General features: G+C 49.2%; 1 protein-coding gene and 1 non-coding gene across 4 annotated transcripts in view; one reads left to right on the forward strand and one right to left on the reverse strand.

Moving 5' to 3' along the window:
• The window catches only part of RCSD1 (RCSD domain containing 1), a 96462-nt gene that overhangs the window by 23913 nt on the left and 48007 nt on the right, over nt 1–24542 (forward strand). For 2 of the 3 annotated variants that reach the window (XM_077901529.1, XM_077901531.1), the window contains exon 1: nt 1854–1978. The exons of the other annotated variant lie outside the window; for it this stretch is intronic. In XM_077901529.1, coding sequence (XP_077757655.1) covers nt 1973–1978 — 6 coding nt within the window. In that variant the 5' untranslated portion in view covers nt 1854–1972. Of the gene's footprint in view, nt 1–1853; nt 1979–24542 lie in introns of those variants that run through there. 3 annotated transcript variants of the gene reach the window in all.
• Nucleotides 5569–5781, reverse strand: LOC144316629 (small nucleolar RNA U3). The gene has a single exon (XR_013382567.1). It is a non-coding gene; the product is annotated as a small nucleolar RNA U3 (small nucleolar RNA).

Here is a 24542-nt window from a genome sequence, read left to right on the forward strand (position 1 = left end):
TATTCTGAGTGCCAACTGAACTGTATAGGTGAGGAAGCTGAGGATCAGAGAGGTTAAGTGACTTGTCAGAGGAAACCCAGCTAGAAAGTAGCCGAGCTAGAATTCAACCCAGAGTCTGTTTCTGAAATCGAGGTCTTGCCCCTATGTTCAGAATTAGAAAAGACTTTGGTATTTGGGCAGCTAGTGTTTTAGAAAGTCAGGCTTTAGAAGATTGTATGATAGGAAGAAGGTCTTGTTTGTAAGACTGGTACCCAACCATGGGTGGTGTTGGGATTAAGAGCTGAATCAGAGTAGCTCTTCTTAACATGAACAAACTCTCAACTTGTCTCTGTTATGGGATCCTTTTTTTTTTTTTTTTAAGATTTTATTTATTTTTCATGAGAAAGAGAGGCAGAGACACAGGCAGAGGGATAAGCAGGCTCCTTGCAGGGAGCCCCCACGTGGGGCTTGATCTTGGGTCTCCAGGATCATGCCCTGGGCTGATACGGCACTAAACCAGTGAACCTCCCGGGCCACCCTGTTATGGGATTCTTCGTGTATTTCCCTTTGCAGGGCTCCCCGTTGCCCACCTGGCTGTGGCCCTCTGAGATCGCCCTGCCTGTCTCAGGTGAACTGGGTGAGGCTTTGGGGACAGGGCAGGGCAGGCCAATGCTGCGGGGAAACAGAGGCATCCGTCCCGCCAGCCCAATCCCCTCCTGCTCACAGTCCTTGCCGGCATCTCCCTTCTCCTCTCTGTCCTGCGGGGAGGGTCCCAGAAGGGGCACCTAGGGCTGCTGGCCAGGACTCAAGCTGGTAGCTCAGAAATATCCCACTGCAGATTCCAGGTCCCACACCCCTCCCGCGCAGCCTCCTCTTCCTCAGCCTCTCCGACGCCCAGAGGCCTGGGACAGCCCCGGGGGAGGGTTGCTATGCTGGGTCTTATGGGAATCGGATGTTCAGGATCTTGCCCTTTACTCTATTTCATAGGAACGGCGCAAAGGCCCTTTAGCATGCAGCTTGTGGGAGCTGAGATTCCCACAGCATCCAATGCCTCAATCAAATCAGAGCGAGAGAAAAAAGATGTCATGCTACAGGGGACTTGAAAATTCTTTCTGGGATCCCCTGCGGTCCCCCAACCCCTCTAACTCCCCCCAGCACCCGGGCGGGCACAGAGGAGAGATGGATAGATTGATAGCGGTTTCCTGAAAACGCGAGAGTGCACGTGGAAAGGACAAGAGACGCGAAATAGGAAAGGTGGTCCTGTCGCTCCCCCGCTGAGCGTGAGCGCCGAGCGGAGGTCCTGCGCTCCCACGCGGCCGTGCCAGGAGGCCCAGGTATGACACGAGTGCCTATTTTTTTTTTTTTTAAGAAAAGGAGGCAAGAAAGCAATAAAGATGCACGTGAAAGAAAGAAGCAGTAAAGAGGGGAAGATAAGAAGAATAAACGAACGGCTTTAACTTGTAGGGCAAGCGCTAGGCGTTTTGAAGGGGGGCGAGGCTTGAGAAGAGCTGGGACCCGGGCTGAGACCGGGGTCCTGCAGAAAGTCCGCGGGGAAGAGGGGCCAGGCGGCCCGTCCCATCCCCATGTTTGGGCAGATTAATGGAGTCGTGACTCCCTCGCTCGAGTCCTGCCCTGGGAGGGGACAGTATCTGTTTAGATTTGCGTCTAAATTTAAACCCTGATCGCCGGCCTCCCTCCCCCGCTCCCCACCCCTTCCCCCTCCTGCGGCCTCCCCCGGCCTCCCCCTCCCTCGTGCTCCCGCGCAGGGCCGGGCCGCCCGCAGTCCCGAGCGAGGCAGCCGGCGCGCCGCCGCCCCCCTGCCCTGCCCTGCCCGCCCTGCCCGCCCTGCCCCAGCCCCGGCCCCTGCCCCGGCCCCTGCCCCGGCCCCTGCCCCTGCCCCTGCCCCGGCCCCTGCCCCTGCCCCGGCCCCGGCCCGCGCTGGGAGCCGAGCGCACAGCGAGCGCAGCCGCCGCGGAGCCGGCACCTGGAGACCATGGAGGTAAGGCCCCGCGCGGGCTTGAGGAGGGGCTGCGGGGCCCCGGGCCGCCCGGGAGGGGGGCGGAGCGCCCCCGGCCCAGCCCCGGGCTCCCCGGGCGGCCCCGCTGAGCGGGCGGGGGGGCGGGAGGACCGGCCGAGGGAGGGCGCGGCGTGGGGAGCGGGGCGCCCTCGGGGGCCAGGTGCTGGGGTGAGGACCTCTCCGCTCGAGAATTAAAAAGTTAGGTGCGGCCGACTTTGTAGACGGGCAGACGTGTGGGCAAAAGTGGCAGGAGCGGACGCCCCTGACCTCAAGAGATGGGCATTAAAAGGGAAACAGAACGGGCGACGTGAGGCGCTTGTGCGCCGGGCTGTGCGCTTCCCTGTTCGACTGAAGATTGACCTTCTAGAGAGTCCTCTTGCTTCTCGAGTGCCTGTGTCCGTCGCATCTTCTTTCAGAACTTCCTGCAAAGCTCCCCCGGTGGGTAGTCCAATGGCACCCTTGGCCACCAGCCTTGAGGCTCCCGTGCGTGTCCCTGCCTCCTGAGACGGCCGTGAGGAGGTGTGCTGGCCACACGTGCGGGGTGCACCGGGTGCCGCCCGGCTCCTCTGCAGGGCTCTTTCCTGGTCCCGGTCCAGCCTCCCTCCAGGGGAGGAATGCCGGGTGTATGCCCGGTCCCTCCCTTCGCCACAATTTGAGGCTTCCGCAGACTTCCCCCTTGAAATGGAGAGCTGACATTTAGCCCTCAGCCAATCCCAACAGGACAGGGCTTTTGAACAAGATGAAAGGAGAAGGTGCAGATGTTATGGAGCTTCTAAGGTGATTCCCACCCACATTCAAAAGGAAGATTGTTCCTCCTGAGGCTGTAGTCAGCAGCCACCAGGACTCCCGGCAGAAGCCCTGGCTGGCTCGCAGCTAGACCCCTGCTGGGCCTGGAAGCCCTGTGACTTCTCTGCAGGGCTGTAGGTCTGCACGGAGCAGGCCGCCTGCATTCAGGCTTGCAGCTCCACTGGTTGTCTCCAAGGAACAAGGATCATCTTCAGGGGGCCTTTAGAGTGTGGGATCCACCCTCCATAGAAACATTTGCAAGTCAGAGAAACTGATAAGCGCTGGGGAAGGGTGGTGGGGAACATGCAGCTAAGCTCAGCCCGTGGTGTCCACACTGCTCAAAGATCCTCTAAGCATAGAGCATCAGGGTTCTCTCAGGCTGGCTCTAGCTTCAGGGCAGAGGGGGCAGATGGCCCAGCCCCCCCCCCCTCGACTTGTCAGGTGGTATGAATGAAGGCTCCTAAGGAAGTTGCTTGAAAAGTGGATTCCCTCATCTGGGAAAGTACAGGGGGGGCCTCAAGCCCTAGGCTAGAGGTTCAGTATGCTTTAGGACCCGTCTCAGCTCTTGCCGAAATGGATTGGGCATAAGAGCAAAGCAAGCTTAAAAGCATGTTGCTCCTTGGGGGCCAAATGAGTATGTGAACTTTGTTCTTGGAAGATACAGAGGGACTCCTTCCACAGAGGCCCATCTTCTCCCTCAGCTGAGGAAGAAACAGGGTGTGTATGTGGTAGAGGCCCTGAAAGGGTCACCTGAGCAACTTCCTGTATGGCTGGGGGCCCGGGGAAAAGACAAGGCCCTCTGGTCCCCATATGGAGGCGTGTAATAACTGCTGGGGGATTTTACCAAGTTGGGGCCTGGGAGGGATTTGCTCAGTCAGCCAGGAAACCTGTCAATTTGCCCTGAGTCCACCGCTGGGCACTGCTGATCGGCAATGACTGTTTTTGAAGTTCCTTTGTCAGAACCACTCAGAAAAGTACTGCAGTAGCAAAGCCCTGGAAAAGGGAGTAAAGAGGAAACCCAGAGGCTGGGGAAGTGACGTTTCAATTTGCAGCCAGGAAGCAAACTTTTCATGGTGGGACACGATATGTAGCAGTGGGATTTGGGAACTCCTGGCAAATCGCAGAGTAAAAGCCTCTTTGGAGAGATGAATCCCACTTTCGAGGCATGAAGGCACCACTCTATTTGGGGAGCAACCGAGTTATATGATATCGCAGTATTAGGAATTCAAGCCAGACCAACAAGGCTTACTCAACATTCATTCTCTAGAACCCACTTACCTATTAGAAGTCTTCAGGAAATCTTTTTTTTAAAATATATTTTATTTATTTATTTGACAGAGAGAGAGCAGAAGCAGGGGAACAGTAGAGAGAAGGGAGAAGCAGGCTTCCCATTGAGCAGGGAGCCCAACGTGAGGCTCCATCCCAGGACCCTGAGATCTTGACCTGAGCCGAAGGCAGACACTTAACCAACTGAGCAACCCAGGCACCCCATCTTTTCTTTTTTTAAGCCACTATTACCATTATTGACGATCTCAATCATTGCTTCAGCCCTCATTTAAGCCCTCTGGAATAAACAAGAGAAAGATATCTTTTTAAAGCTGACAATCCAGTAGGGCAAATGAGACTTACTGGATCCCGTCATGTATGTATCTTCAAGTGTGTAAATGCCAAATGAATGACTACTGCGGATCATAAGTGCTACAGTACTCGGGTGTTTGGAGGTGAGACCTGACAGAAGCCTTGAAAAAAAGGTGGGTGGTGAGGAGGAGAAGGCAGGCATAGGAATGGGTACGGGGAGAACATGCCAGCTTTGTTCAGGAAAGTAGGCCAGTTGGCTGGAGAGGAAGGTAGGGAAGCAGCACGAGAGAAAAATGAAAGTAATAAGATAAAAACCACAGGGCCTCCAAGTATAATGGATGCTGGCCAAGTGGGTGAGTGGGAGCTGGAATCCAAGCCATCTGGAGGAAAGGGTTACTTTTTCTTCATACAAAGTCTCCTTGTCTTGCTGTGCCCCCAAAGGGGTGCCTTTTTCTAAGACAGAGGCCAGCTGTGGCCCTCAAAGGCCAGATAGGGGATGGCCCTGGGTTCTGCTCCACAGAGAGTAGGAAACTCTGCAGAGCATTTAGTAAGATGGTGGCCATGAAGAAGCAGGGATGACCTGGCAGAAATGCCAGTTCATAGAGTCAGCAGGGGAACCAGGCTGAGAAGTTTCTCTAAGTGTCCATGCAGATTCTGACTTCGAGAGAGAGTAAGGGTGGAAAAGATAGAAGAGTAAAGACCATGGGTCAAAGGAGAAATCAGAAATGACGTCCATGTTTGAGCTCCTCAGGGTGCCCAGAAGAGCGGAGTTGTCCGGGACACCAAGGAGAATGGCAGTGCAGCTTTTACGTAAGCCTATAAGCCTTTTGTAAGCAGAGTCTGTCCTGTTGGTCTTTCAGTCTCCAGAGATTAGCACAGTGCCTTGAATTATAATCATCTCACTTCTCGAGAGAAGTTTGCTTGGTAAATTAATTAACAGGAACTCCTTGACACCTCAGTCCATAGCTCTTGTGACTCCTTGGGAAGCCTTCCCAGATGCCCTCAGACTCCGTAGCTCTCTCCTCAAACACTTTGTGCAAGCTGGACCTGAGTACTAGGTCCCACTTGTAACGTCTGCCCACCTGGCTCTCTCCCTGAGAGTATCCCAACAGACACTCAATAAATGCATTCTAAATGAGTGAATAAATGATGGATGGTGAGAGAAAGATCAGGTTTTTTTTGTTTTTTGTTTTTTTTTTTTTATAGAAACCACTCAGATGGCATCCCTTCCTTCTAGTTCCCCCCAAAGGAGAAAAAAGAACGATCATCAAGGACAAAGGGCAACACCAAAGTGACACCCAAAGCCAATTTCACGCTCAGGAAGGGACACTGCACCTCCTCTTCGTGGTTTTGGGTCCCTACACGTTCAGAGAAACTTCTCTAGTAACAACTATAGAAATGATCCCTGAAAGTATAGTCTTAGGTTTTTTTTTTAAAGCAAAATTTAGGTATATTGGTTTTGAAATGCCCAGCATTCCACAAGAAATACAGACCTCTTAGGATACAAAAAGGATTATTCTTTAGAAGAGCTAATGGGTGACATCACTGTGGATAAGAGCCCAGAAGAGAGAAATATATAGTAAAGAAAGAGTTGGAGGCTTAGGACATCCAAATTAAATTAATATTCTTATTAATTTAAATTTAAAATGTAGGGCAGCCTGAGTGGCTCAGCGATTTAGCATCTGCCTTCGGCCCAGGGCATGATCCTGGGGTCCTGGGATCGAGTTCCACATCAGGCTCCCTGTGAGGAGCCTGCTTTGCCCTCTGCCTGTGTCTCTGCCTCTCTCTCTGTGTGTGTCTCTCATGAATAAATAAAGAAAATCTTAAAAAAAATTTTTTTTAATGTAGGCCCTACCAAATAGCCTGAGAACACTTGCAAAAAGTTCAATCTTCACAGATGAAATCCTTCATTTGTTCAACAAATAGTAGACACATGAAAATTAACCTTATCTCCCAAAACCATATGTCTACTATTTCTTATTTTTTTAATAAGATTTTATTTATTTATTTTAACAGAGAGAGAGAGAGAGAGAGTGCAAGCAGGGAGAGGAACAGAGGGAGAGGGAGAAGCAGGCTCTTTGCTGAGAAAGGAGCCTGATGCGAGGCTCCATCCCAGGACCCTGGAATCATCACCCAAGCCAAAAGCAGATGCTTAACCCACTGAGCCACCCAGGCACCCATGCATCTACTATTTAGTTGAACATATGAAGGATTTCATCTGTGAAGATTAAACTTTCTTGCCACTGAACAGATCATTAATTTCTAATTTAGATGGAGACAATTAATGAGCCCTTTTCTCTGAGGCTATGCAAAGTCCCTTCCAGACATCATTTGTTCCTCATCCATTTATTCAGTATTTATTGAGCATTTATTACATACTGAACCTTGTGTTTGAAATGTTACTTAAAAATTACTGGACTATCCTGTTTTTTCCTCCTCACAAACTATCTGTATTACTGACAATGAGAGAGAAATGGGGTGGGGCTGGGGGATCAGAGTGTGTGTATCCATGTACCTGTGTATATAATGTGTTCAATTCGTAACCTACTTTTTTACTGATTTTTAAAAATTTCATCATATTTTTTTTACCACAATTTCACCAACAGCCTTTGCTGTTTGGGGACCCACCCTCTCACTGAGCCATATGTTGGCTGCTAGCTGGAGCTTATGGGTCATAATTAGGGATTGCATGGTTTCTGGAAGCCGGGGTTTAGCTCGGAGGACTTGTGGGCATGCCCAAGTACCCTTGCATTCCTGTGTGACTCCCCAGTGCTCTGCAGGACCCTCAAAGTAACACTGGCTTCCACTGAGCCAACACTTTTCATTCATGGGACTGCAATGACAAGAGGGAATTTGGGGCAATCTGACTTGAAGGGCCCAGGCCGGATCACAGGAGGGTGAGCATGCATTCCTGGGATGGAATCAGGTTTCAGAGCCTGATCCACAGCATGCCTCCTCACAGGAGGGTGGCGGGCAGGCGAGAGGAACCAGAGCGGGGGTTCTGGGGTTCCGTGGGAAATCTGAACGCTGGCAGCTTAGCGGCCGGGTAATCTTATCAGGGCCACAGGGAAAAGCATTTTGGTTCCAGAGAAATCTGAAGGCAGCCCTGCTTTCCTCTAGTAATAGCTTTAGGTTTGTGGCCAGCTTGACTCCCCTCCTCGACTTGCTAGAATCGAAACATTTCAAAGCTGTGGGTGGAAGTAAACCATCTCTAGCTGCCTCCGCCACAATTGTGAGGGAGTGTGCTGGTGGACCTTTGGGAAGCCAAAGGCTTGCAGTGTTTCTCTCACCTGGGGAGCAGTACAGTCTAAGCCTTAAGAAGTAAGATCATCAGTTTCTCCACAAAAGCAATATCCACCTCATGTTTGACCTTTGGGGTTTTATCTCTGTGCAAAAGAGGACATCAGAATACTGCTGGCACAGTGTTTGGGCATGGTAGTTACCCTCAACCTTACTGTGCTAGGACTCTTCAAGAGCTCATCTCTTGAATGGATCTGCCCTTGTACCCTGGCATTTGGGCAGTGAGCTCCCCGTTTTCTCCTTTTTGGGCTTCCTCAATACCTGTCTTCTGGGAATTGTGGGAAATGACTGCTGAGCCCATGAGGCCCCCTCTCTAAAGACTCACTCGAATGGATGAGGCTGGAAGCACTGAGAAATTCCAAACAGTGGAACTGGACATTCTCTCCAGCCACGAAGCTAAGCATCTGCCTCATCAGATGTCCCCAGCCCTTTGTTTCAAAACTGCTTGTGCCATATCAGGGCCACCCTCCTGGCCTCAGGGTAACAATCACAGCTCTTTCCCAGACTGGATCTTCTGTAATCGATCACTAACCAGACATGACGGCACCCTCGCTCTTTAATTAGGCCCAAAAGACATGGGTTGATGCCAGGCACTGGCTTCACAAAGGTAAATGCCTTACTCTGCCCAGCCTTGAAGGATTCAAGTGTAGGAGTTCATGAAGACAGAGAAGAAGTGGTGTACCCAGCACAAGGCTCAGGGGTCTTCCTGTTGGAGGCAATTTCTGAGTCTTGAGGGAGGAGTATGAGTTCTAACACAGAAAATTGGGAAGAGCATTCCAGTTGGAGAGAATGACAAGAGCAAACCCCCCAGTGCTAGAAACAACACGGTGTGCCTGGGGAACCACCCACGGTTCATTCTTGGAGGACAAAGTGAGATGAAGGCATTTGAAGTTGGGGGATGGATAGGGGGTACAAAGTAAGAGAAGTTACAGTTCCTGCCTTCAAGGAGCTCTCTTCTATTTGGGGAAACAAGATGTACACACATCACATGACATAAAAAAATATAAGATAGTATCTCGATGAGCTCTCAGGTATGTAGAGGTTCAAAGCCAGCATCTCTAATTGGAGCTAGAGAAAACTTGCTTCCTCTGCTGGGGATCCCCCCACAAATGTGGCAGCCTCCCAGCAGCCCAGGGACCATAAGGATTTCACTCCAGTGATGAGCATGCTCTGCCTTGGGTCTGCACCTCCACACTCTTGCTGAGGAAATCCATTTGAAATAGGCTCTGAATGAAAGAGGCCTCTGGGAATAACCAAACGTACAAAAAAACCACCTTGTCCTGGTTCACACCTCTACCTGCAGCCCCATTCACTCCCCCCACTTGGGTTGCACATCCTGTGGGTGTTCTGAAAAGCTAGCTTTTCTCTTCTTTGGCCCAAGGCCACGCAGGGACACAATGAGGTGGACCCTGCAGCAGCAGCAGCCAACCGCAAGCACCGGCCTGGGCCCAGAACAACAGCTTCATAGAAACAGGAAGTGGAGCCTTGTGGCCTCTATTACACAAGCCCGGCACCCACACAAGAGGTCACCGAGAATATCCATTTCACGATGTGCCACAGAGGGGCCTCCCCTCCAGACCCCCATCAGCAATCATTCATTCCAAGTACAGGAGCTAAAGGGACAGTTCCCCCACCCTGATAGGGCCACCCACCCCCACCTGGCCCTACCGCTGAAACGCATGCCCAGGCTTCAGGTCCCTGGCTCAACTTGCTTTTGAGGTGTGTTTGATGGATAATGGGAAATCATTTCTGAGCAGCCACCTTGATGTCAGTGTGGGAGAAACCTAAAGCTTGTCATCTGGGTAATCACTGCCACTTGTTGAAAGGCTACCAACTAAAAAAAAAGAAAAGAAAAAAAAAAAAAAAGAAAACCTACTAACTACAGGTGTTTTGCCTAAGCTTATCTTGTTTTAGTCCTCCTAAAGTCCAATTATCTCTGTTTTCTATTTTTTTAATGTTTTTTTTTAAGATTTTATTTATTTATTCATGAGAGACACACAGAGAGAGAGAGGCAGAGACATAGGCAGAGGGGAAAGCAGGTTCCATACAGGAAGCCTGATGTGGGACTCGATTCTGGGTCTCCAGAATCACACCTCAGGCTGCAGGCGGTGCTAAACCACTGCGCCCAGGGCTGCCCGTTATCTCTGTTTTCTAGATAAGGATGCTGGGGTTTCTGTGTGATTAAATTATATGCCTGAGGTCTAGAAGTTGACTACCTGAAGCCCACATTGGAACTCACCCTGTTGGGGGGGGATCCTATGGCCTCTGTTCTTATCTCCTGCACTGGAGAAGCTCCAGCCGCCCCTATAGTGTATGTGTGCTCACAGGGAGACCACCTGCCCCTGGACCTGCCTAGTCCTCCTCCAGCTCAGGGCCAGCCCACGGTGGGAGCCAGGTGGCTCAGGGCATGAGGGGACCTCTAAGGTCTGGCAGAGATTCACTCTGAGCCCTCACTACATATCTGAAAGATGTCTGAAAGTTTCCAGCTATATCTCTGGGTGAAACTAGTGTGAATGTCTATGGCAAAAAAGAAAGTTTAAATAAAAATTAAATTTTAGGGCTTAGAGTTTTGAGAGCAAAGAGGACTGTTAACCATTTCTCCCTTCCCTTCATTTTAAAGATGAGGAAACTGCACATAAATGCTTTACCGGTGGTCACACTTAAAATCAGTTAGTGGCAGAGTCAGACCTAAGATGAAGGCCCTCCAGCCCTCAGCACAGGAACTCCCCCTGCACGGGGCACTGTAGATCATGTGTGGAAATTACTGCCTCACCGCCCCATTTCTGTGTATCGTCTCCTCGAGGCTCTCCCAAGTCCACACTGCTGGTGCTCAGTTTTCTAGGCTTTATTGAACAAGCACTGTTATCTCTGGGGGTGACACAGGGAGAAGAACAGCTTTTATTGTCATCCTTCTAGACTGCAAGGGCAAGGGATCCAGAGCTAAAGCTGGGAAGCCGAACCCCCCAGGTGCAGTGCCTTACCTCGTTCTACTAGTCTTCCTGGGGGGCTCTTCCTGGGAGAGCCCCTGACCGCTGTCTCCCAGTCATGCCTGAATGCCCTCCCAAGTGCCTGAACTGAAGTCCTCAGGAGGAGAGAAACAAGGTCGGTTCCAAGCCCTTGTGTTTTCTCCCACAAATGGGAGACTCAGAGAGACGTGATGGCCCAGGCTACAGCAGGATGCCAGAGTGCTGCCCACATGGAGAATCTAGAGCCAGTGGAGTTGGCAGGTAGATGAGCTTGCTAGGACTGCCATAACATGGCTACAAACTAGGTGGACTTAAAACATTAGAAATTTATCCTCTCAGTTCTGGAGGCCAGATATCTGAAATCAAGGTGTCCCAGGGCCACATTCCCTACCGAGGTTCCAGGGGAAGGAAGTGTTGCATGCCTCTTCTAGCTCCTGGTGGTTTCTGGCTTGTGACCACTGCAGTCCATGCCTCATGTTCACTTTACCTTCTCCTCTGTGTGTCTCTCCTAATCTATGTATCATTGGGTTTAGGATCCACACTGATAATCCAAGGTGATCTCCACATCTCAAATCTATAACCTTTTTACTAAATAAGGTAATATTCACAGGTTCCAGAGATTAGGGTGGGATCATATCTTCTTGGGGGCCACCATTTGGGCCACCATTTAGCCCATGACAGCATTATAGGGGCCGGAGACTTGGGGATTTGGCAGGGTGAATCCTTGGTTCTTGCAGGCCACATTGTGACACTACCACCTCTGTCACTGCCCTCAAGTCAATTTCTAGTGAATATTCATTTATATCTGTTATGTGACTAATTTCCTGCCTCTCGGGTAGCCTACAAGATCAGTAATGGGGTAGGTCACAAACACAGTTCTTTCTGGTCAGAGCCACATTTAAGAGAGGAGGTCTACAGGGTGCTAAGGAGCATTGCCATGAGGATCTAAGGATGGTCTCCCCTTGGTCTCTCCCGGGTAAGATAAGTACAGTGTTAACAGGCTGAGAAGAGCTACTTAAGATTATCCATGATCATCCCCACCTTCAGAAAGGATTGTGCCTGGCAAGATTATAAAACTGCATTTTAATATGTGATCTCATTTGATATTCTGCTGTCAGATACCTTATTCTTGATTCATCCCTTCATTTACTTATTTAAGGACATGTTTTGAGCAGGTACCAAATGGGAATTAATGAGACACAACACCTGCTATAAGGTCCATACAGTCAGGAGGTGGAGAGAGGGCAGAGATTGAACAAATGATACCAAACAATGTGATTGGTTCTGTACAGGCAGTGAGCAAACAATTTGGTGGCACACATGATGACAGGTAACTGTAAAGATTAAGACAGGCTAGTGTGTGGCTGAAAACAACACAGGTTTATTTCTCCTTTGCTACATGTCTGTCAGGAGTGGAACTGGGGGCTCTGCTCCATGTCATTGTTGTCCTCCCATGGGGACCCACGGTGACAGCAGCTTCTGTATGCAGCACTGTCGGTTGTCATGGCAGAGGGAAGGAGAGTTCTGGAGGATTTGCACTGGCTGTGGCTCTGGCCTGGAAAGGTCAGGAATAGCACACAGGTACACTTGACCACAGGAAAGAGGAAGAGTGATCCTCCCATGTGCCCTGAGTGATGAAAGCTGCAAGTGTTTCATGAATATCATCAGGATCCTGGCGGAATCTTACAAGACTTCCAGAGGAGATGATTTTTGAACTGGGTATGGAAGTAAGGCTGTGTCGTTTAGGCTAACAAAGGTGTGAAGGCTGAGGAAGTCTCTCACTTACTGGAGACTTACACAACTCTCATGGCTGGAGAGAGTTTCCTGATTAAAATGAAACCTGCTTCTCAAGCACAAAGAATGTTTTCAGGGAGTTATTCTTCTTCATGCTTTGGGGCGTGTTTGGAGGGGCAGGTAGGTCCGAAGGGAAAGTCATGGGGTGAACACACGCCCCATTTCCATAGGAAAATGATTTAGTGAAATATAAACATAAACCTTAGATGCAACTGTTTACAGTATTTCTCAAAGAATAAGTAAAATAAAATAAAATAAGGGCAGCCCTGGTGGCTCAGCGGTTTAGTGCCACCTTCAGCCTAGGGTGTGATCCTGGAGACCCCGGATCGAGTCCCACGTCAGGCTCCCTGCATGGCGCCTGCTTCTCCCTCTGCCTTTGTCTTCTGCCTTTCTCTCTGTGTCTCTCATGAATAAATAAATTTAAAAATCTTAATAAAATAAAATGTTTATCAAACATCTTAGCCCTCAAACAACCAATTCCACAACCACGCCATCAAGAGCTTGCAACCAGCCTTTTTGATTTGGAAGGGCCCCTCCATAGTGAACAGGGAATCTACACTTTTTTTTCTGCATATACAAAACACTCAGAATTACAATTTTGGTATCAGCCTTATACATAAGCCCTGCCCTCTGTGCTTAGTGAAAGGGTTAGTGAAAGTCTACAAATAACATTGGAATTAAGTGGTGGATTTCAAGGGACTGATAACAACAGGTTGCGTTCTGCTCTGCCTACCCCACTCCCCAGATTTTCCTTTTCTGATTATTGCATCAGGAAAGGCAAATTGGGATGATATGTGGACAGAGGAACCATGGAAACTGAGTTCAGGTCCAGAGTCAGTAACTACTTGAGGGTTTGTTTCATCCCTCCATCTGTAAAACTGGTTCCTGCTTTACTTACCATCTAGGGCTAATTTGAGAAGGAAGTAAGATCATGTGTGATTTAAAAAAAAATTATGAAATTGCCTTGGAATGTTAAAACATCCTATTGATATAAAGTCATGGTATATGGTTATTAATACTTATTAAGTGGATATTGTGAAAAATTTTAACATCCCTGAGCATGTCTTCTGTAAGAACGTTCTGATGTTCTCTTTGCCTAGTGGACAGTGGCACAGAGGAGGTGCAAAGAAGATGACATTGGTGAATATGAGCAGAGCTAAGGCTTCCAGTGTAGGTCAGAAGATACACAAAAGAAGGGTGCCCAGGTGGCTCAGGCTCTGCCTTTGGCTCAGGTCACAATCCCAGAGTCCCTGGGCATCAAGCCCTACACTGGGCTCCCTGCCCAGTGGGGAGGCTACTTCTCCTTTTCCCTGTGCCCCTCCCACACCCCTGCTGGTTCTCTCTCTCTCTCTCTCTCTCTTTCTCTCTTTCTCAAATAAATAAAATCTTTTTTTTTTTAAAAAAAGATATACAAAAGAAACCCTGGTCTGCATAATGGTAAGAAGGAAAATACAATTTCACCATGCTTTATTTTTAAAGCACTCTTCCGTAGCTCTTACACTAAATGATAAGGTCTAAAAACCTCCATCAATGGCCCTAGTTATCCTGCAATGACCATAGAATGTATTTAACACACCCTTTTGGACAAAGGATGAAATTCAGGCTTCACACTGCTTCCCTGAGAGGCAGCATGAGATAAGGCTTAAGAGCACAGACCCAGGAGCCACACAGCTGGATTTGAACCCTGATTTTTTCTAGTTACTACTAGCTTGTGACCTCTCTGTGCCTTGGTTTCCCATCTGTAAAGTGGAAATAGTAATAGTACCTACATGATTGGGTAGTTCTGTGGATTAAGTGAGTTAATATTTGTGTAAAGCACTTGGAACAATGACTGGCACATAATAGGTGTGACATGATTGTTTGCTGGAATAAATAAGTAGATTTTTACAGTCATTTAAAAGAGGACAGCCTCCCTGTACCTCTTGGTACAGCTTTGACTGGGACCCAGGATGGACACGAGGACATCGGAAGGCCTCCTCCAGCTGGAGAGTGTGTGGGCAGGGGGCAGTTAGTACACTGCGTGTGGACCTTGGCCGGTCCTCAGGGCAGTGCTGGAACAGTTTAGTCCAGGGTAGAAACTGGGAAATGGGTGAGGCTCAGGCATGGAACAGCAAATCCAAGCTGCAGGCTCACACGGCAGCCAAAGCCTGCAAGAGGAAGGGGATATCATTGGCTCAATAAATGCATTTCAAATTTAGGAGAGGAGACAGCAGGTGTATTTCGTGGGTTCATCCTGATAGAGCAGTGAAACGAGGAGGGAGGATATGGGAAGGAGACCATCTGACCAACTCAACTGCTCCGCTTCCCTCTCACTTTGGTTACCTCTTCCCTGACCCATCCTCACCTTTCACACCTGTGTGGGAGGCCGCTGCTGGGGGACTGAGCACCATGGGATGTGGGATTCTGAGAGTGCTAGGACAGCCGCAGGGACTGCAGAGTTTGAAGCTAAGCCTTCAAACCAGAGCCCTTCTGGCTGGGCTGAAGGAAGTAAGTGCTTTCGTAGACCAACCAGAGTATTCTGGTTTCTCATTTACTACGCTTGTAGTACAAAGGATTTTCCAGCTAGATGAATTCAGAACAGGATGAGCTACCTTGCCCAAAGGGTGGTGAGCTACGTTTTGCATCTCCGGTTTCTCCTGAGGGATGTCTCCAGGGACAGGTCACAGGGCTCTGTCCTTAGCCCTGGCTTGTTAAACACTTTTGTTAATGACTTGGATGAAAAATAGAATCCAAATGACCCACAGCCAGGATATGTTAATGTGTTACATGACAAGTTCAAAATGATTTATATAGAGTGGGATGCTGGACCAAAACCAACCTAATGAAATTAAACTAGAATGAATGTAAAGTCCTCTGCTTGAGGGAAATGTCATGCATGGGTATAGATGAGACCTGGCTTAGAAATATGCATTCATTTGGTCATTCATTCCACATGTATTTATTGGGCCTACTGTAAGAAGATGCTGTCCAGATTCTCGGAGGGAGTCAAATATAAACACAGGGTCTCAGTAAGCTGAAGGTTTAGTAGTGGTGGTGGGAAGCCACACAATGCATCTCCAAATAAACGCAGGGCACAGGCTGTTATGCAAGCGACAAGACCAAGGGGCTGGAGGACCTTCTCAGAGAAAGAGCATTCTCAAATGGTGCAACTAGAGGAGGCTTGGGGGGAGGGGTGACTTTAGAGTAGGCACTGAATACTAGGATGATTTTTTTTAAAAGGCGGCAGGGGTGCATGGGCAAAAAAGAAATGGTGGGGTTCAGAAGCTAATGTGACAGGATGCCTGGATGGATCAGCGATTAAGTGTCTGTGTTCGTCTCAGGGCGTGATCCTGGAGTCCCGGGATCGAGTCCCACATCGGGCTTCCTGCATGGAGCCTGCTTCTCCCTCTGCCTGTGTCTCTGCCTCTCTCTCTCTGTGTCTCTCATGAATAAATAAATAAAATCTTCAAAAAAAAAAAAAAAGAAGCTAATGTGACGAAGAGAAGGAATGAAGGATGTGTATGGGCAATGATGAATACCTGAAGTGATTAAAATGGAGGGTCTCTTAAGGGAATGGGTGTGTGTGCAAACGTGCATACATGTGTATGTACGCAGGGGGTGTCTGTGCAAACATGCGTGCATGTGTATGTGCACAGGGACGTGTGTGCAAATGTGTATTTCGTGGGTTCATCCTGATAGAGCAGGATGCACGTGTACGTGCACACAGGGGCACGCATACATGTACACACGGGGATGGGGAGAGGTAGGGTGGACAGTGGCACAAAGATAAGATGAAACTAGACTGTGCATCGTCTAGAAAGACAACATCGGTAATGTGGGCTTTCCTCAGTGGGAAATGAAGGCTCTCCAGGAGAGGGGCCCCTGGGTTCCGAGGGGTGCCAGAAGGCCATTCATCCAGTCCCAGCGCACAGAGGGGCAGAAGGGGAGACTCTAGAGGCTGAAAAGTACCATTCGAGGGGCCAAAGCACCAATGAGGGGTGGCCTTGAGATTGGAGCAGCAAAGAAGCTGCAGAATAAACTGTGAGAGGGATCCCCAGCATTTAGTATTTGGTTGGAGGCTGCCATGGCGGCAGTGGTGAGAGAGGCAGGTGTGCACAGTGCACAGTGACCCCACTGTCGGTCCAGGAGTAGGGGCGGGAACATTGCTGGTCTGGGCGGGGAGACACTGCGTTTGGGCTGAAGTGTTGGTAGAACATTTGGGACCGGGAACTCAGAACTGGAGCTTGGAGGGGCTTTGGGTAGAGAAGGTTTGGTGGTTACCTGCACAGAAGTGGTTGCAAAGCAGGGCGAGTGAGAGCCATTGCAAGGAGAGAATCAAGCCAGAGATGAGGTGTGGACACCCCTCCTGTGTAAGTGACAACCAGAGACTCAGAACAGTGAAGGAGCACTTTGGTTTATACACAGAGGGTAGGAAACTCTAACCCACCATAACCTTCATGTAAACTAACGAGAAGAAAGGCTGCATCTCAGGCTTTCCCTCTAGACCCCACCAATGCAGGACTAGAGTTTTTATCCTGCACAGGCGGCCTCCCTAGGTCTCTCCTTGGTGGGATCCTGACTTCCATCCCCTAATGTCTCTCAAGCCCAGGAATGGAGGCCCCGGGGACTGGGACTGTGGTAGTGAAGATAGAGAGAGCAGAGGGAGAGGGGACAGGATTCTTTATCCACCAGGCAAAGGTCTTTGAAGTGCTTTTAGTGGCAATCAGACCGCAGGTTCTACACACAGTGGGAAGGTCTGAATGAGGGGTGTTCTTGTTATTATTTGTAAAACAATGCTAAAACCACAATTAACCAAAAATCCTCTTAGAAAAACCCAGGACTTGGGCTGCCCCAGGGGACTCAACGGTTTAGCGCCGCCTTCAGTCCAGGGCCTGATTCTGGAGACCGAGGATCGAGTCCCGCGTCAGGCTCCCTACATGGAACCTGCTTCTCCCTCTGCCCCCCTCCACCCCACCCTCCGTCTGTGTGTGTGTCTCATGAATAAGTAAATAAAATCTTTAGAAAGAAAGAAAGAAAGAAAGAAAGAAAGAAAGAAAGAAAGAAAGAAAGAAAGAAAGAAAGAAAGAAAGAAAGAAAACCCCAGGACTTTGTGTTCAGGGTATATGCTTTAGCTTTAAAATGTTATTTTATTATTAAACTAATAGGCATTTTAAGGTAAAATCGTAAAAATTCATCCTCCTTTTTCTTTTTCTCACACCTTTCTGATCCTCAATTTTAATCCCCTTTATCATTAAAAAAAAAAAAAAACTAGGAAAGACAACTCCACTTCATGTAACTACTTCCAACTTTTTGTGTCTTTATTACTTTCTGCCACATACATAGTTCTTACAAAATTATAATCGGTGTATATGCAAGCCTGTATCTTTTCTCTTACTATTATTTCCAAGACAATATGCTTGTTCAATATAGTCCTATTTTCATTTTAAATACTTGAGTGGTATTCTGTTCTACAAATACACCATAATTTATTTAATCCTTTTTCTATTTTGGGACATGGCATTTGCTTTTACTTTCTCCTTATTGTAAATAACAGATCTGTAAACAGCCCATGTATCTTTTTTTGTTGTTCTTTTGAATTATTTCTTTGGAAGCAATTCCCAGGAGTGGAATTATTAGGTCAAAAAACATGGATGCTTTTATGGTTCTCAATAAATGTTGCCAGATTGGCCCCCATCCTTCCTTCCTTCCTTAAAGGCTCACTGTACCTAGTGGGCACAAATTATAAGCTCAGTGAGATGTGCCAGGAAGGGAATGTGAACAGAAAGCTGCCCCTGGCGCCTGGGTCAGCACAGAGCCCTGTCCTCCCAGGTACTCCTGTGGGTCCTCCACCCCAGGGAGGGGAGGAGAGGGCAGGAAAGGGTTGTGGGCACCGTGGGAAATGAAGCAACAATCTGGTACTTCCTGCCAGAGCAGCTGCAGATGAGAAATTACATACCAGCGAAAGGGAGGCAGGGCAGAGTAAACGTGCAGCCCCAAGAACATCCCCACCCCCTCCCGCCCCGGATGAGGGCAGAACACCCTTAGTGTTTGGAATGGTCTCTAGGGAGCTGTGGACTTGCCCCTAGGAAATGCCTCAGGGTCCTGGGCAAGAGTGTTCTGGATTAGGCTGAAGAGACTCACTCCCTTGCTTGATAAATATTTGAGTGGCCACTATGTCAGGTGCTGGAAATTCTGATCCTAAAGGGAATAAAACTTGGGCTCTGCCCTCAGGGAGCTTGCAAGCCGGTAAGGAAGTCAGAAGGGTAACAGTGATTGCAACAGCATCATCACCTATCCTTACAGACCTGCGCTCGGGACACAGATCTTGGTGTGACCCAGAGGACTTAGCATGTGAGCTCCATGTGCGGCAGGCAGAGGTGATGGGCAGCATCCGAAGTGAAGGATGTTCCAGCTGAGGATGCCAAAGCAGGAGAGCGGGGAGTGCGTGAAGTGGAAGACCAGGCAAGACCCTGGGAGCCTCTTTCAGACTTGGTCGTGGAGGCCTAAGGATTCCTCTGCAGAGGCACTTAGCTCACAGTCCCAGCTGCGAGGGGGAGCCTGAGATCCTTGAAGCTGCATTTATAGCTCAGACTTTTTAACATAAATTGAATGTTTCCTGATGAGATCATGGGGACCTTTAAAGCTCTCCAAAGCCACCTCTTTGGGTCACCACTCATTTGATTCTCAGAGCAATGTGGGGGGGGGGGGAGGAAGTCATATGACCAGATTTACATTTTAGAAAGTTCTCTGTGGCTGAGGTTTGCAGAATGGATTGGAGAGACCGTGGGGTCCTTTAGGGGGCTGGTCAGTCATCCAGACCAGAGGTCAAGCAAGCCATGCTTCAGAAGGGACCGTGGGGTTTGAGGGAGGTGGAGGGGGACCCTTCCTCCCAGGGCCAAGAACTTTCTCCCTACAAGCCTCACTGAGGGTTAAGGGAAGGAACAGCCATTTCCAGGGGCCTGTGGTCCAATGGGATGCCCAGGTGCGACCATAGCATTTAATGAGAGGACAGACCTGGGGCTGGGTTTCTATGTCCATAATGAAAGGCAACTCACATGTGCCTCCCGGGCCTGTGAAGTTACACTGTGTGTGCGGGAGGAGAGCCAAGTGAGTGTTACACTGCAGCTGGAAGAAGCCAGCCACAGTGGTGACTGAGTTCAGGGCTCTGGACTAAATACCATCACTCAATCACTGTGGGATCTTGATTGGGATCAATGCCACAAGATTTGGGGTCCTCACCTGGATGATAATTCCATCCCTGTCTGGCTTATTAGGAGGATTCAATGAGAAAATATGTCCATAGTCAAGACCTTGGAGAAGATAAAAAGGATGCCATAGATCCAGGGTGTTGTCACCTCTGTGCTTTGGAAAACATAGGGAAATATCTGGAAATAACTTAGTCCCTCAAAAGAGAGGTAGGCCCCCTGGAGCCAGAGAGAGAGAAAGAGGGGGTGGGGCATGGAGGGTGGGTGAGGGTGGGGAAGCCACAGGGTGTGCACCTCTGCTTGGGTCCCTGCTTCCTCCTCTTCTTGTGGTTTGCCTTTGAAGCTGAGGGCAGCTGTTAGATCAAAGAACAGGTTGGGCCCAGCCCAGATCACTCTGCTCAGAGGCAGAGGCCATGTTTGAAGCCACACCGAGGAAACTGGCCGGGGCTGGCAGGACTTCCGGACTCCAGGCTCTCTAGTGTTTGGACGGCTCTGACCTGACGCCCACCAGGAGGCCCTGGGGAGGAAAGGCCTGTTGTCCATACCAGGGGCACCACTGCCCCATCACTCCTGCCAGGGACTCTGTTCTAGCCACAGTCAAGGGCAAAGTTCAGGAGCTCCAGGGACCCCTCTTCTGTCCAGTGAAGTGTTTTGAGTTTTAGAAACAAAAGTACCAGGCAGCCCCGGTGGCGCAGTGGTTTGGCGCCGCCTGCAGCCTGGGGTGTGATCCTGGAGACCCGGGATCGAGTCCCACATCGGGCTCCCTGCATAGAGCCTGCTTCTCCCTCTGCCTGCCTATGTCTCTGCCTCTCTCTCTCTGTGTGTCTCTCATGAATAAATAAATAAAATCTTAAAAAACAAAAACAGAGCAGGGAGCAGGGAAGGCCAGAATTCCAGGCCAGCCAAACTCTCTGCTTGTGTGAAGTTGGGCAATTTTGGTAGGGGAGAGGGATGTAAGGCACTTGGTCCTGACCCCCTGCAGAGCAAGAGCATGCACAGGCTGCTGGAGTGAGGGGGTCTTGGGGCGAGATTCAATGCCTTTGTTAGTTTGCTAGGGCCACCATCACAAGGTGCCGCTGACACAACAGAAGTATGGTTCCTCACAGCTCTGGACACCAGATGTCTGAGGTTAACGTGTCAGCAGCGCTGGCCTCTCCTCTTGGCTTTAGTATGGGCGTCTTCTCCTGTCTCTTCATGAGGTCTCCCCTCCCTAAGATTGTGTCCTAATTTCCTTCTCTTATAAGGACACCAACCACGTTGGCTGAGGACCTCTTTCTAACTTAACTCTGTCTTTGAAGACTTGTCTCCTGAGTCTCCTTCTGAGGTATTAAGGGTTAGGACATCAACATGTGAATCTGGGGGACACCATTCAGCCCATTAAAAAAAACCCCAGATGCGGAGCCTCCCTTCCAGCCGTGGGTGAGGACAGGTTGCCATGGAGGTCACGGCCCAGCCACAGCCACGGGGCGGAGATGGAGCTGTAAGGGCTCTAAGAGCAGAGCAGTGGCCCAGAGCCCACCGTTCACTCCATGCCTGGCTACTTCTGTTACCTCTGTCATGCCTGTCCTTGGGCCATATCCTAGAAAGAGGGCAGCAGGGCAGCAGGGCACACTGAGCCCCGCACTGGCAAGGTTGCTGCCTGGCTCCCCTCACCCAGGCACAGCTTCCGCCACCTTCTCCTTGTCCCCTCTCCTGCTGACGCAAAGTGCAGTGCTGGGGACTGCAACCATGGCATTTAACAGATGCTCTGGAAAATTCTCCCAGCTTCCTGTCTTGCAGGCCTTTACCCGTGCCGGTGCCTCTGTCTGGAACCTCACTGCTCCTCACCATCACCCTGTGGGGAGTTTCATTACTGTGGGGCTCTTCCTCCCCAGTCACCATTCGATGTGGGACACCATGTCTCTCCAGCCGGGATGAAGGGTGAGGCCTGGAAGGACCACGGCTGGCATGAACCAACCCATGCCTATCTGCCCTCTGTCAACAGGGCATGGGGGCTGGCAGGAGGAGGCAGAGGCTGTGGCGGGCCCCCTCCCACTCGTTCCTCAAGGGCTGCTCTCCTCCCATCTCCTGTCTTATCTGGGGGTGGGTCCCAGATGTTTCCTCTCACACACACAGTCCCCAGTGCCTTTTCCCACAGGAACCAGCGCCCTGTTTCCAGGCCCTGGGAGGAGGTTCCCCCAGCCTGGCTCCTAGCTCTGTTCACTCTCCTGAGCCCTTGATGTCCTTCTTATCATCCAGACAGGGGAGGACTTGAGTTTAAAGGGAACTGGGCCCCTTTAAAGTTGAAACCTCACCATGACCAGATATGGGAGTGTATTTTCAGCAGGAGGCCTAGGTGAAGATACAAGCAGTTGTCAGCCTGGAACCAGGCCTGGCTCCCTCCCTTCCCCACCCCCCCCTCCCCTCCCCCGCCCAAGAGAGACACTGACCAGTTGCTGCCCCAGCTGGGGACACACATTTTCTAATTATGAAAACTGTGAACAACTTCAAAGCTGATGAACAATTTTTTTTTGGCCCATGCTTCCAAATTCACTCTCATCTTCGTCAATTTTTTTTTAAAGATTTTATTTATTTATCTGTCTATTTAATGTGAACAGGAATGGGACAGAGGGAGAAGGAGAGAAAGAATCTCAGGCAGACTGCCCTGTGAGTACAGAGCCCAACGTGGGGCTCCATCCCACAACCCTAAGATCATGACCCAAGCTGAAATCAAGAGTTGGACACTTAACCAACTGAGCCACCTAGGCACCCCTTGTCTTTGTCAATTTACAAATGTAAATTTGTAAAGTTGATGTGTTTCTGTGAGTCTCATCACTGCATACAAAACACTGGATTTCTCAGCCCTGATTTTTTTTTTTGTTCCGTACACATCTCTGTGTTAGGAACGTTAACTACTTGTCATTTTTAATAGGAGCCCAGTGTTTTATTGCCTTCATGCTCTACAGTTTACTCCTACTGTTCTCTCAAATTTAATATTCAGATGGTTTCTAATTTTCCACCTTTATGCGAATAGCAGTATCGTAGATAATTTTGTATAAACTGCATGTTTTCTTCTTTATTTTCTTAACATTTATTATAAAAATAGAGTGAGGCATTTTCAAGCTCTTGCTACACAGGGCCAGACCATTGTCTCAAGAGAGGACCAGAATTAATCAAGATGTAATACTAAGAGCAATTTTTAAAGAAACAATTTTCCCCATAATCCTGGCAACTCTGGCTGTTTATCATGATGACATATTTTGCCGATGTAATGGTTGTGCAAAGGGACCTTAAAGTTAATTTACGTTTTAGTACTGACTGTCAACATTCTGTGTCCTCCCAAATAATAACTTTGGGTTAGTATTTTCTCCCTTGGTTTTGGAAGTTTACCTGCTTTGGTTGCCTTCTGGGTGCTTATTTTACAGACATTTCACATGCATAAACATGTTGTGTGATTTCCCTTAGTGAGCTTCTATCCTGGCAGCCTTCCTCTGCTAAGTCTTCTTTAGATCAAGCAATGATTTTCAACCCTGGATGCATGTTAGAGTCACCTGGGAGAGTTTCTAAAACACAGACGTTAGGTGTGCCTGGGTGACTCAGTTGATTAAGCATCTGTCTTTGGCTCAGGTCATGACCTCAGGGTCCTGGGATCAAGCCCTGCATCAGACTCCCTGCTCAGTGGGGAACCTGTTTCTCCCTCTCCCTCTGCTGGCTCAAACTCTCTCTCTCTCTCTCAAATAAATAATAAAGTCTTTAAAAAAAATACAGACCTTAGCCTCATTAGAAGTATAGAAGAGGAGCTGTTGGTTTCCTCAAACAGATAAAGACCCCAAGGCCTGGAGACTTGATCCAGAAACTAGAACGTCTATCTTTATCCAGTGGCTGATGCTTTCAAGCCAATAAATATTTGTTGCACACCTACTATGAGTTGGCCGCTCTGCTAGGAAGCGGGGAGGCCCAGGTAAAATCTATGGTACATACCTTCAGCAGGGGTCACACCATTGAGAGGGACAGGCAGCTCGTTGTAGCTAGGGAAGTTTAATGGGAGAGATCCTCAAAAGCTTCTTGAAGGAAGCAAGAAGCTGGGTTTTGAATGAAGAAGAGCTACCCAGGTGGAGGGACTAAGGATGAAGGCTTTTGAAGTAGAGGAACAGCATGTGCAAAGACACAGAGGCATGAAAACGGGTAACGTGCTGGAGGCATTGCAGGGGTGCGTGGTGGGAAGAGCAGGGCATGTAGTCGGCCTGCCAGCTCCACCACAGCGTTGTCATCTTCAGCAAGTTATGTAGCCTCTCTAAGCTCCAAATCTCCCATCTATCCCACGATGATCATAATGCCTGGCTGGCTGGCTGGAGGTTGACCAAATGAGATCTTTATTGAGCCCTAGGCATTATTTTTGGTACATGGTAAATGCCCTATAACTATTGGTTGTCATTATTGAGAAGACGTAATCTTTTATGGAGAAGGGATGGACAGGGGCCTTATATTCTATACGGAGATGATCTGATCATAGAGTAAGGACTATAGAGTAGGTAAGTCATGCAAAGACATAATCAGACAGATTTAAGATAGTCTGGGCAACAGAGGGGGGAATGGACAGGAGAGAGAAGAGCAGAGGCAAAGAGGTCAAGTGACCATAATCTCTCTCCACAACCACAGGAGAGGTGATGGGGGCCTTCAGGTGCAGTGACCACTGTGAGAATGAAGAGGCCAAACCAGAAATGCAGATTAACTAGGCTTGGTGATCTGTTGGATGTGGGAAGGCAGGGGACAGGGAGCGAAATGGGATGTTTCCTCACTCCACCCCCTGCAGGTATGCTCCTGCGCTTCACCTGATCCAGCAGCCCCAACATTCCCTCTCCAAAGGGGCCCATTGTCCCTGATCTTCTTGGCTCCCAGACACTGACTCCCAGGGGTTAGGCAAACTGCGAAGGAAGAGCACAGGGCCCATTTGTTCAA

This window comes from Canis aureus, chromosome 6, assembly GCF_053574225.1.
Source record: "Canis aureus isolate CA01 chromosome 6, VMU_Caureus_v.1.0, whole genome shotgun sequence".
NCBI classification, from domain to species: domain Eukaryota; kingdom Metazoa; phylum Chordata; class Mammalia; order Carnivora; family Canidae; genus Canis; species Canis aureus.